Source organism: Neolamprologus brichardi, chromosome 1 (assembly GCF_056152115.1).
Source record: "Neolamprologus brichardi isolate AB-2024 chromosome 1, ASM5615211v1, whole genome shotgun sequence".
NCBI classification, from domain to species: domain Eukaryota; kingdom Metazoa; phylum Chordata; class Actinopteri; order Cichliformes; family Cichlidae; genus Neolamprologus; species Neolamprologus brichardi.
The window spans coordinates 8,738,172-8,751,898 of NC_142104.1; the positions used below are offsets into that span (position 1 = coordinate 8,738,172).

General features: G+C 40.0%; 1 protein-coding gene across 1 annotated transcript in view; it reads right to left on the reverse strand.

Moving 5' to 3' along the window:
* Nucleotides 1-4,809: 4,809 nt before the first annotated feature.
* Nucleotides 4,810-13,727, reverse strand: part of wtip (WT1 interacting protein) — a 36,633-nt gene continuing 27,715 nt past the window's right edge. The window contains exons 5-8 of the mRNA XM_006779759.3: nt 13,291-13,421; nt 12,604-12,655; nt 11,717-11,785; nt 4,810-9,249 (exon numbers count right to left, since the gene is read on the reverse strand). Coding sequence (XP_006779822.2) covers nt 9,097-9,249; nt 11,717-11,785; nt 12,604-12,655; nt 13,291-13,421 — 405 coding nt within the window. The 3' untranslated portion in view covers nt 4,810-9,096. The remainder of the gene's footprint in view (nt 9,250-11,716; nt 11,786-12,603; nt 12,656-13,290; nt 13,422-13,727) is intronic.

The window sequence follows — 13,727 nt, forward strand, 5'->3', positions numbered from 1 at the left end:
CTTGAAGAACATCTAATGGAGACTCTCTATCATCCGTTAGTAACCGATAATATTTTAACTGCTCTTGTACCGGATGGGTTTTATGTATTTAGCCTAAGGGTCCAGAGAATATTCAGAATTTAATATCTGACATTAGGCAGAGATAATGAACATACTTTATGCTCCAATTAGCCCAAATGTTGTATAATGCTGCACCACAGGGGTGCAGTCTCTTCATTCATCCCAACAACCCAGCAGTTGCATTACAGTTGTAAGATCTAAAGGGAAGCACCATTGAGTGACAACTTTAACTCTATAACTTAGCTGCACAAATCGAAAAATAATCTTTACTGCTTTATTTCATGCCCAGAGGTTTTGTCAGCACAAAACCAATTTGTTCCAGTATGTAAAATATTTGTGCTTCTAAATGCATTAAATATTTTATGCTTGACTTCAGGCTTGTTTTCATGTCTGTAATTAAAAAGCTTTGGAAATTCCACGTTCGTCCTTGCAGTATGGGTTTATCTTGCCAATGTGATGTTTACGGGAACGTTTGTGCACTAGATCAGTTTTCTGAAAGTGTCAGTACCAAGGGATCAGCCTCATCAGTGGATTTCAGCCAACAGACATAGTTTATGCTTATCTCTATCATTTTATGGCATCATGTTTAAATTTGTGTTTGTTAGTTGTTTCTAGTTTGTCTTTTCCTTTTTTAGTTTTTAGATAAATGGTTTCTGATGGTCTTTTTTTTTCAGACTTCTGAGAGTCCATGGCATGCTACAGGGTTGTGTGCAAGGACGTGATTATATCTCAGTATTTTACTAACTGCGGGCAAAACTGCCCACTTGCACATATTTAATGCAACTAATGATGTTGTGTGGGACTTTCTGTTGTTCCCACTTGAGCGGGGGCGGGAAGGTGGTTGGGGGTGGGGGGGTAAGGTTGTAATTAATGTTTTTAATTAAAGGATTTATTTATTATTTCATAATGTGAGTCTTATTTTTGGCTGTATCTGCACACTAGAATTTGTAAAACACTGACATTAAGAGCCGGTAAATCCTGCAGGGTCATATCAGGAACACAGAAGAAAAAAAGAGATTTCATGTAAAATCAAACTGAAAAAGTTCCCATCTGACCACATTCATATTAACTGATCTTTTTATGTACAATATACAATAATGTTTGTATATCTAACAATAATACTATGAAAACTGTCAGAGTTACAGGTCTTTGAGATAAATATTAGGGGTGCAACGATACACAAAATTCACGGTTTGGTTCAGTTCGGTTCGATACTTTGGTGTCACGGTTTGATATTTTTTCGATACAAAAAAAATGTTTGTGCCTTTTTAATTTGTCATTTATTAAAATTATAAATATATATTTTAACTTAAAAGTACAGTTTTTAAATTTAATGTTGCTGAAACAACAAAGTAATAAAAAAAAGAAATCTATCTGATCAAGAAATCACTCATCTTTGGAAAAGAGAGTTTATTACAGAGAAATGCCTCTTTCCAAAATAAAAGCTATACTATACGCTTCTTCTGGGCTATATTCTCAGCAGCATATTAAACATATCAGGTCCCCATAAGGAGAATTATGTGCTAACGGCTGTCTAAATGACTCGGGTAAAGTTTGTAGCATGCGTGCTTGTTATTTTTGTCTGCTTCCACTTGTCTTTGCACTAGGATGATGTCAGCGTAAATGTGCAGTCATATTCGTTGTGTTCCCACTAGTGCTGTCAGCGTTAATCTCGTTGAAATGACGTTAACGCCACAACACGGAAAATCTCCGTTAACGAGCTACCGCGGATCACCCAGTGCGTGGGGCTGGACGGCCAACACGTCAACGAGCTAACTGCGCTAACGCACTAGTTCCCACCCATGTAATTGAGCATTGCTGGCACATCCAACATGCTGTTTTACTTTTGTCCATGACGCGCTTACCTTCAGGGTCATAGTCACATGAAAACCAAAATAGTTCCAAACGGCAGATCTGAATGAGGGTGGGGAAGGTTCAATTTGCCATGTTGCAACGAGCTTAACTTCTGTCTAGCTAGCTTGCCCTGCGCTCAGTGAATCTGTGTTCGACTACTCCGCCTAGGCTGCACTGTCGAGCGCAGATCCACTGAGCGCTCAACACAGACAGCATCGTCAGAAGGAAAGTTGATAAAATAAATGAAAAATTTTGTATTGTTCGATACATATGCGTACTGAACCGAAAGCACTGTATCAAACGGTTCAATATCGATACGAGTATTGTTGCACCCCTAGTAAATATAGGGTGGGTCCAATTTTCACCTGTCACAGGAGATACACATGAACTGTATCGCGATTTATCACAGTTTCAAAAGAAAACAACACCAATTATTTGTCTATAATGTTAACTGATCTGAGCATTGGTCGCCTGGATATTATATCGGTTTTCTTCAAGATGTGTGACCAGGTGGCTTTTTATAAAAAGTCATAGCATCTGAAAGGTCTCTTTTTTATTTTTACCTATGTTTTGATACCAGAGTCATCTTCCAGCCAAGATTCCTTCTGTCCCAAAACAATTTTCCAGTGTTTTCATGTTTAAACACTTGCAAACATAGCTTGTGGCTTTGAAATAGAGAAATATTTCTGATGTTCATGTTCTGCATGATAGCTGGGAGATTGATCAAACAACTTTCAGTCCATTCTCAGGATCGATGGATTCACTCCCCAAAAGTTGATCCTGTTCATCTGGACGTAGCGTTTTTAGTGGGAGAAACATTTCATCACTCATCCAAGTGACTTCTTCAGTCTCAGCTGACTGCAGGTTTCCCCAAGCTTATAAACAGTACATTTGCATAATGACTGAAACTAGCACCACTGAAGGAACAATGGGCTGGGAGGTCAGTTCCTTCATCATAATTATGCAAATTCTCATGACCATTGATCAACAACCACTGATCAAAGACCACTGATCAATGGCCATGAGTACCATTCACAGAGAGTTGGGGAATGGCTGCAATCACAGCATGGTAATATGGTGAAAGATGTACCCTTAGGCCTCCTTTCCCTTTTCACGTAAATGGCTTCAAACCAGCGTCATATGATATGACCAGTTCCTTCAGTGGTGCTAATTTCAGTCATTATGCAAATGTACTGTTTAGAAGATTGGGGAAACCTGCAGTCAGCTGAGACTGAAGAAGTCACTTGGATGAGTGATGTAGTGTTTCTGATAATGCTATGTCCAGATGAACAGAATCAACGTTTGGGGATATACTTACCTGGATGATTGAGCATGCATCAAGAAGATGGATAAATTCCTTTTTTCAGCCTGTGAAGACTTTCTTTTGGAAGAAGTTTGCATCTCCGTTTTATTGTCCAGCTGTGGTGAAACAGCTTGTAGTCAACTCCAAACAATTTTTCACTTATCAACATGCTGGTCCACCAAATTTTTGTGTACAAAATCATCATATATCTGTATTTTCACACATTTTATTACTTTAACTACAATTGCTCCCTCTTTGACGAGATTGAAGGAGAGATCTGAGACTACAGAGCACTTTTAACATTGTCAGGCTTTTTGTTAGATTATCTAGGTGAACATAAAAAAATAAACAAAAAAACTAATCAAGAGCAATAGAAATCATAATAGTGGTTATCAGCTTTAATCAGGCCTTCTGCTTCAGGTCCTGTTCTCATTTGACTCTTCTTTCTTTCACAGTGTATGTGACAAGAGGGCAGTCCATACGACATGTTCACTTAAATGAAGATAAAATAATAAAACAGAAACACCAACGAGATTTGATGAGATGTGGATAGAAGCGTCAGTTGGTGGGCAGTAAATTGTCATCAAATGGACCCAAAAGTTGCCAATTAGGAGGACGAGGTCATTGAGAGATATGAATGACACGAAAGCAAAGCGCAATGCATGCGGCAAGTCAGGCAAGAATAATATACTGCAGTTATTTAATTTTATTTTTTTCAAATAGTGGCAAGTCATTGTTTCAGTAATTCTATTTATATACATGGCTCATATTGAATGTTAAAGAAAATAATTAGTGTCAGTGTGGGACTCTTTGCAGCTGATTTTAAACTGATTTTAACCAAAGTCTTGTTCCTTTAACGTGGTAAAAAGAGAACTTAAGACAAAATTAAAACCTTTGACTCAGAAGACAACAGTGACTTAGATTTTTTTTAAAAAAATGTACAACAGTATCTCTGACCACACGACACATCGAACCTCGAACAAGATGAACTACAGCAGCAGAAGACCACACCAGGCGAGCTAAGAACAAAAAACCGAGGATACAATTCGGAAAGACTCACCAAAATCGGATAATTGAATGCTGGAAAAATTCTGCCTGGTCTTAATTTGGATAGTACAAATCTAACCTTTGTATAGTAGAGACAGAGTTTGACACACACTGGGCGCTGCACCACCAGCTGACCACAATCAACCAGATTATTGTTGCTAACACTGTCCACACCTTTATGACCACAGTATACCGCCTTCTCATGGATACTTCCAACAGGATACGGTGATGTCTCACAAAGCTCAAATCGTGCCCTTTGAGCACCTTTGGAGCTTGGTGAAACGGGAGATTTGAATCCTGGATGTGCAGCCAACAATTCTGCAGGAACTGTGTGATGCTATTGTGTCGTTATGGAGCAAAATCTCTGAGGAATGCTTCCAGCACCTTGTTTAATCTGAATCATTAAGAAGTAATTATGTCAAAATCCAGCCACCCTGGTACTGTCAAGGTGTAACTAACATATCGAGTTAGAGATGCTGAGTGTACATAATTCTTGATGATTAAAATAACATTCAGAGAAAAAACAAAACGAACATCAGAAATCGTTTGCAGTTAGCTACAAAACCACTTTATTGAAAAAGCAGATTATGTCATCTACAGTTAAATGATACGTCCCGATTTTAATACATTAAATAACTTTAGACTTTTTCATGTTTAGATAAATAGATCTAGTTTCCTTTTTTAAAATGAACCATCTAGGTAATCAAAACACTTAGCGATATAAAAGATGTGTGACAGGTATCCAGATGTGCTTATTGGAACTACGAGTAGGAGAAGATATCTTTTCTTTCCAAGTGATTTTTGACAGAATTATCAAATAAAATAAACTAGCCTTTTTATGTACAGGGTAACTACCTGTGTGCTATGCAGCAGAAACTGAAGTAGTACTTTTAAACAAGCGAATTAAGACATCTTTGAAGGGGATAAACTGGGCTTGTTAAGTCGTTGATAAAACACAAAAGTTCAGAAAATGCCTCATTCTTCAAGTATAGCACACATGACTTAACCCTTGTACAAAGTTGAGGTTAAACACATCAAATACGGGGGGAATGTCTCACGTACAGTATGCAGTCCTTTTGTTCTTTTACACGTACTAGTCATTATTACATTCAAACGAATCTCGTTACATCAGGTTACATTAAAAAGCCCTTTCGGCCTGTGGTGACCCCTGCCTTCAGTCTATGCTTCAGTCTCTGTTTTGGACACATTCAGTAGTATTTAATCAGACCTGCATGTATTACAGTATGAATAACAGCACGGCCAGTGTTTGCAAGTAACAATTGGTGATTGTTTTACTCAAGTTTGCATACCTGACGGGTGGAGTTTAAGTGCTACGGTCAAAGTTTGACGTACGAGCTACTGGAGCGTTAGCTGGAACATGTGTAAACTTCACATGTTTGAGATCCAGTATGGTACAAGAGAGAAGTTCAAACAAACACCAACAATTAGAGACAAACATCTGGAATATGGTAAGCAATGAACAGACAGCATCATCACAATCATTACCAGGTTTGAGAGCGCAAGGATCAGTGTGCTGGATGCTGCTGAGCCCTGCAAACACAGTGAGGTGCATGTGCCATGGCCCTGCCACTAATACGCACACACACACACACACACACACACACACACACACACACACACACACACACACACACACACACACACACACACACACACACACACACACACGCACGCACACAATATTAGACATTATGACAAGTTGCTCTTATTTCAAATAAGCTCATATTGTTGGGGTTCATCTGCAGAAGTGCAGGATTTCTTTCAGAATTAAGAGCTTTCCTCACAAAAACAATGCTTTAAATATAATCAGGGAAAGATCAATAGACTGCCAGTTCAATTAAACACACTGATAACAGTCCAATGAAAAAGGTTAGGAAATTTTCCACGCTACCACAGCTTGAAGTTTATAGTATTTAAGTCTCGTGTTGGTCTTCCTTTGCATATATGTATAGATATATATGCACATCACTCACTAAAAGACATACATATAAGTGCCTGCCAATGCACACACACACACACACAAACACACACACACAATCAAAGAAGGGGGTGTGGGTGGAACTCCCTAAAGAACACAGGTGGGACCAGCAGCTCCGTGTTCTCAGGTACATCCTCCCGAAACACAACAGCAGGCTTCATGGCAGACCAGAGAAAGACACACAAACAAACCTGTTCTGTCTTAAGGCATGTGGACAAGTGGAGATTCCTCATAGTAATGCACGATGTGCTGATGTGATTTAAAAAAAAAAAAAAAAAAAAGGAAAGGAAACAGCACCCTGAACAGATCTGGAGCAAAAGGTATTTGTAGATAAGCGTTCAGTCTGTTTTAACCCGCTTGGTTTACCCATGGTAGCAGAGAGAGTGTCGGTGGTGGCCAATTCACTCGAGGCCTTTTATGTCTCTCTTTTAAGGAAATTCAGCTACTTCCTGGTTGAAACAAATGATCATACCTGCATGACAATCACCAGCCTATCAAAACGACACTGTCCAAGTCTTGTAGCTTTAAAAACTGTTTGAATAAACTGTCTTTAGCCAAGAATATACCCTATATAGTTTAAAACAAGGAGTTCTCACACTATTTTACTGGGGGGATTTTTTTCCAAAACCACTATATTATAAACCCTAAACAGATTAATTGTGTTTAGTGTCACCAGATGATGTGGGCTGATATTTCTCCATGCGCGCCAGCAAGCCAGCGGTCTAATACACCAAGCTAAATAGTAACAGGAACATTATAATGCACCCTGAGAGAAGTAAGAGCTGGTGACAGACTGATATGATGTTTCCCAACCTAATGTGGGAGGGAAATAATGGATCCAATATGCTGCTTTCACTGGCGCAAATAGTTCCAGTCTATATCTGTGAATTTAAACAATGAAGTTCAGTTTTCTAACTTACAGGAATTTATTCTGAGGACCACTTAGCTATAGGTTGCGGACCCCTGGGGATCCTCAGACACCACTTTGAGAACTATAGATAAAAAAGAGCTAATGAATGCTTTATTTTTGGAAATTTCTCCAACAGTGAGTCACAGCTGGAATTTTTCCTGTGAGCTGTGGACATCTGCCTTGTGCGACTGCTGAGTGTCCTTTAGTGTTGCACCAAAAGCCCTAATCCTCTGTATTTAAAGACTTATCTCCAGCTAATCTCTTAAGACGTTAGGATTAAGCTAAGTCTTAATCTTAATGATATAACTTTGATGACTTGTGGTATGATGACAGAAGGCATGAAGATAAAGTTTAAAGGGTCTGAAATAAAGATTAATATTTGTTTTACATTTTGTAGGAATTAACCACAACGTATAGCTGCCTCTATACAATCTGTGCGATGGGACTGCTCATCTGTTGTCTGTTAAAGACAGAGAATGATAACATTGGTTCAGTCAGGGAGCACATGACCAGAAGAAGTATTTTCTATTCGGCCTGGTCTGGGACTCCCTTGTCCTTAGAGCACCAGCGTGAAAATTCATCTCCTGTGATGGAGATGGGTTGCAATGTGACTTGCAGGTGTGTAGTACCTGTATGCAGGCTAAAGCTTATTAAATAGTGCACCCTGTATGTGATTTGCTAATTGGATCTGTAGAAGGCAGTGAGCTGAGAAGAAGAAGAAGAGTGCACCCAAGCCTGGTTTCAAGGCCTGCCTGAACTAATGCAATGCTTGATTTGTAAGCTTTCTATGGTGAGTAAGGGCTAAAAGAAACTCATTTCACTGGGTGTACAAAGTGGGACAAAACAACTGAAGGCAAATACTATTTGATCCTGGTCTGCTCCTACAAAGCCTGTGAATCTCTGACAGGCATGAAGAGGCTCTGTGTCCTGGAGGAGAAATGATACAACAGACCAAAAGCTTCCGAGGCTTTAGACTGATTCTACCATGAGCGCAGCAACATTAAAAAGAAAACAACAAAACGAGAATCTACATCTAAGATCTGATGTGGAAAACGTCTGCAAAATATATATCCATATATAAAAGACAATCTATGTGCATCTAAAATTTTCTGTCATCATATAATCATTAATTAAGACACTGCTTGTGACTTCTAAGTGGAATGTCAGTCCGTCCTCTGGGCTTGTGGTGCTACTCTGCATCGGTGATGTCGAGGTGGTGCAAGGGTGACAGTTTTTCATCACAGCCCTGTGTCGTGAATGCTGGGTGTCCATTGCATAGCCTTTAGCAGGACTCCATTTCAGTGTTAGAAGCTACACGGGGAGAGCCCACTCTGAAGGCACGGCATGCCCACCGTTGGGCCTGTCCGGTCCAGCCAGCACTGGAATGCAGTGGCTCGTTCCCCGGCCTTCCTGACGCTAACATCAGCAGCGTTCTCAGATGTGACAGCACTGGTGAATTCACGTGGTAAATTGCTTCAGTCAAAGCATAAGAGTGAAAGATACAGAAAGGATGTGAGAGAAAGCAAGGAGAGAGTTGAATTTGCGCTTTCTCCACCAATCCAGAAACCCTCTTTCTGATGAATGTGCTGGGGTCAGGAGGTGTGACGTCATCAGGGGCCTCTGGGTGAGCTGGCGTGTTGACTTTCGGGGTTAGGCGCCCAAGGGGGAGGGGGATGGAAAGGACCACAAATGGAGGGTAAGGGAGGGACCCTTTTTCCCAACCCTAGCATGTAATAGCAGGGCTTGTGGTGGGAGCTGGACTGTGTGTGTTAGTCCACGGACTGGCTGTCCAGCTGAGGACGGGGGCAGTAACTCAGATGGCCACAGAGAGGCTTCTCTGGAACTGCTGAAGAGGGTGCAGGCCTTTTTTTGCCCACTGCTGGTGTCCCAGATCGCCTGGGATGTGGAGCTTAGTTCTCCCAATCACAGTTCAGTGACATGGAGAGGGTAGCTTGGGGGCGCATGGGCAGGAACCTGCGACTGGAGCCGAAGGATGTGGCAGTCATGGCAGAGCAGGTGGCCTTCCAGTGGATAACAGCGGTGCCTTTCCTCATCATTTAACTGGAGACCGCAGTCCTAAAATAAATATAATTACATATATTAAATATTATATTATATCAATAAAAATCAATTTTAGACACTATAAAACATGTATTTTACATGCACTGGTCAATTTTGAGGTTTTATGCTATTTTGCTTCCAAAATGTCTCAGACTGGTGGAACAATCATACAGTCAGGCATTTACCTTTTGCTAATTTGAGATTTTACACATGAACTTCAGACATTTTCAGCAGAATTGTGTTGGGATGATTTCAAAAGGAGGAAACAGCAGGGAAGAGTGTGCTTCAAAGACCGAAGCTGAAAATGTGGTTTAGATGAGAGAGCTGCCTGGACAGAGCACGCCGGAGGCAGCACACATGGTGCTACTTTGACTACTGGCTGTACATTTTGCAGATCAGAACAAAAACCCCAAATTACCCATCGACCTTTTCAGAAGTGAGCTCGCAGCTTAAAGACTGTCTAATTTCATCTGACGTTTCCACTGTCACATGGATCTCTTGGGTGCATGCACTATTTGGCATGAGTAAGCAAACACCTTTTGTCTTTTTAAGTAAAATAGTAGATGTTTATGATCCACAACCTTCTCTGTGATCTTCCTCTTTTCTTCTTGCCTGATAACTTCATCTTCAATCCTTTGTCCGATATATCAACCATCCCTTCTCTGCACATGTCCAAACCATCTCGACCTGAGCTGTTCCTCTGATATACTCATTTCTAAGCTTGTCTGTTCCAGTGATTCACAACAAATATCCAGGTTTCTGCTGTGCATATTTAAATAGTGAACTGTAGACCTGCAATACAAAGTAACTGGAGAGGTTTTAAAGTAATAATTATAAGCTTTCAATATTTAACCAGTAAATATTGAATTTCAAACATATATCTTTAAAATCTTTTCTTTCTTATATTTTAAGCCTGAAATCTCCACCTATAGCTACCAAACTTTCAATTTTTGGAGGTTTTAATAGCATTCAGACTCACATTTATGGAAGATTTTACTCTTAAAAACTTGGAAAAAAAGGATTTTTTTTCCTGTTGATAACAGCAAAAACAGATTTCGACAAATTAAGCCACCTGCAATATAAAAGTACTTTGCTCAGTGTAAAGTTATTAGTTAGTTTTTAATTATTTTTACTGTCTTTACCTGTAGTTTCTTTCCTTAAAGAAATAATTTGAGATTTTGGGAAACAGGCTTGTTTGCAGAAAACGAACAGATGAGAAAACTAATTAGTGACACCAAGTTGTGCCAGTGTGGCTTCAGTGTGGGCGTCTTTCTGGACCCTCATTGTAAACAGGGTGCTGACTCTGAGACAAATCATAGACAGTGGGTGGGTTTATCCTTGAAGAGTTCAGATGTCCAGAGGGAACTGTGGGTTTGAGAGAAGCTGCCTCCAAAGACGGGGATAGAGGCTGCGCAAATTGTATGCTTTGATGAATGAGCACACTGATCTCTGAGCCTGCAGAGGAATTCTGCGCATGGCTGACACGACGAGACCCCGATGTGGACCCTGACCATGTTGGAGGGATTACATAATTGACTGCTAACCACTCGGGTGATTTAAAACCGGATAAACAGCTTAAAAATGTACATATTATAAATGAATTTTCACTGTGCATCAATGTGATTTTTTATTTTATTTTCAAAACTCTGTCGTGTTAAAGCATTACAGAAAAAACATGTTTTTTCTCCCTCAATATGTAATTATTTACCATCTCCAGAATGATTCAACTGCAGACTTTACCCTTCCTGTCCATAAGCCTCCCTCTCACCCCCCATTCAGAGCTCCACTGAATGATTACCCGCTGCTTACATAACGATCTGATGCATTTCTATGAAGCAGAACCTCAGCCATTCAGACATATGCAAGTTGTATCCTGCTCAGGGGATAGTAAAAATGATCTCACGATTTAGAAAAAAAAAACCCTGCTCAATCGCTGCAGGGAGGCGTGAATGTTTATTTGTTTCACTAAACATTCATGGCACACTTGAACTAAAAAAAAAAAAATCTAGCAGCCAAGTTGAGCGACAGGATGACTGAGATGTCAGAAACTGGGTTTAAGCAGCAAGCCCCCAGCCGAGCTGCAATGCGCTTTGTCAATGAGTCACATATTGAGCTGTAACCTTTGGTTGATATCCATCAGTATGTTTTTTTTTCCCTGTCTGTGTCTCATTCATTCCACAAGAGCAGTGATTCACACTCGCTGGTAGAAAACAGTGAGTCTATTCTTATCCCACGATTTGGAGATCTTACCACAGTTCACTGTGTTTACGGGACTAAGCAGATGTGCATGTGTGTTAGTGTGTGTGTCTTTGTGTGCTAAAGCAGTGTGCAATTTCAACCGCCTCAAAAGTTGAATCACGCACAGTGATGCTTAATTGACTCTAATCAAATCCCAGGCATGGCAGATCCCTCTTACTCATACCTTGTGAAGTGTGTGTGAGAAAGAGAGACTACAGTCATTGACGCGGTCGAAGTGACTTACCTCACAATGGTAGCACTCCACGTGGTAGTCCTTGTCCATAGAAACAACGCGAATTGTTTCCTCAGAGCCCTGTGGAGACAAACACACAGAAAGTGATGAGTTTGATGTTTGAGCCCTGCGGCTTTTATTATTATTTTTTGATTCATTCATTCTACTTTTATCTAAAACATATTGGCTTTTATTTTCACCTTCAAAGCAAAAGCTTTTGTTTGCTTTGGTTTTTGTACATTTTATCTATAAGCATCTCGCTGTTGGTGATTGTGTGCTAGTAAGAAAATCCATGAAAAATTCAGTGAAAAAGAAAATCGTCTGATTCTTCCCTCACAGGGCGCCGCTATGTAGAGCTGTTATTTTTCGATTGCTTTGTGAAGTTATATTCTGACTTTGTGCTCGTTTGAATCTGCAGTGGGTGTGGTGGATCTCCTTGAGTGTGTCAGAAGGGCGACTCTTCAAGTTGAATTTTTGAGAATGTAGATGTAAATGAAGGCAGTCAAATCTGGTGAGAAAGTGAGTGATGAGTGAGAATTAGGTTGTTCTATGTGAAGGTGCAGTTTGGGTCAGTTGTGGTGAATGTTCTCCCTCAGACACGTTGGGATGTTACAGAAAACCTCAACACTGTGACAAAGATCCCAGGGGGGAAAATGTTTGTGAATCTGAGCTTGGACACCTGCTCTTTGCCTGATCGCTCCCGGTTGGTATCTGAGCTGTAGCAGCATCTCTTATTGCCATTCTTGATCCCAGATTAGATTTTGCCACCTCTTTTACACAGCCTTTTGCAAATACGTCCGACGTTCACGTGATTAATGTCAAATTCTGGTCTCTGAGTCCGACCAAAGTAATCAGTAACACTCAAAAACGGCAAGATGTAATATTGTTTTGCTCGTTACCTGGGCTGGAAGGATGGGCTGGTTACATGAGGCACACTTGGGGGCAAAAACCCTGTAATGGAAAAAAATCATCAACCTTGTGTTTAACTCAACTAAATCTAATAACAAGTTGTTTTTAGACATATAATACACATTCATACCCAATTTTTGGATGCTGTTTAAAATGTAAACAAAAACAGAATGCAATACAAATCTCACAAACCTATATTTTACTCACAATAGAACAGAAAACATATCAATGGCTCAAGCTGAGAAAATCCACCACTTTAAGGGAAAAAAATTGGCTCATTTTTCATTTGCTGGCAGCAACACATCTCAAAAAACTTAGGACGAGGCCATGTTTATCACTGTGTACCAACAACGGATGGGATGGGCGCAACAAATGATTGCTCTTGCCATTAAATTCAAATTGATGTAATATTTATCACGAAATAATCAAATATTTCAATTTAAACATGTGACATGATAATTAAATATGAGTTTATGAGAATTGCAAATCGTGGCTTTCTGTTTTCATCCCAACTTTTTTGGAATTGCGGTTGTAAATACCAGGACAATAATTAAAACAAACAGGAGGGTGTGGCGTACCCCCGTGACACCTGACAGACTGAAACAGACCGCTTCTTTGTGCCAAACATTACTTTTACGTGCTGAGCTGTTCGTTTACAAAAACGATCGTCTTCTTACGTGTGGTAGTCTTTGACACAGTAGATGTTGTTCTCAACGTCCACAGTGAAAGGCACTCCATCTAGACCCTCCTTACACACAACACAGCGGAAACAGCCGGGATGGTAGGACTTGCCTAGTGCCTGGAGGATCTAAACTCCCACACAGAAAAAAATAGAGAAGAAAATAGAAGATAATAATAGTTCTTATATAGGACTTAAATAACAGGTATGGACATGCAGTAGGACATAATAGGCAGAGAAAGGGTTACACTCTCTAAAGGGCTGTCCAATTTTTATTGGAATAGCGTTATTCAGACAGTATGTGAGATTGCTGGAGTGAAGGTGTCAAATATAATTGACTTTGGACTCCTGCAGGACAAAAAGATAATAGCTTTATCTTGGAGAAAAATTGATGTAGCTATAGATATATGTATGAGTGAAAGAAATTAAATCTTG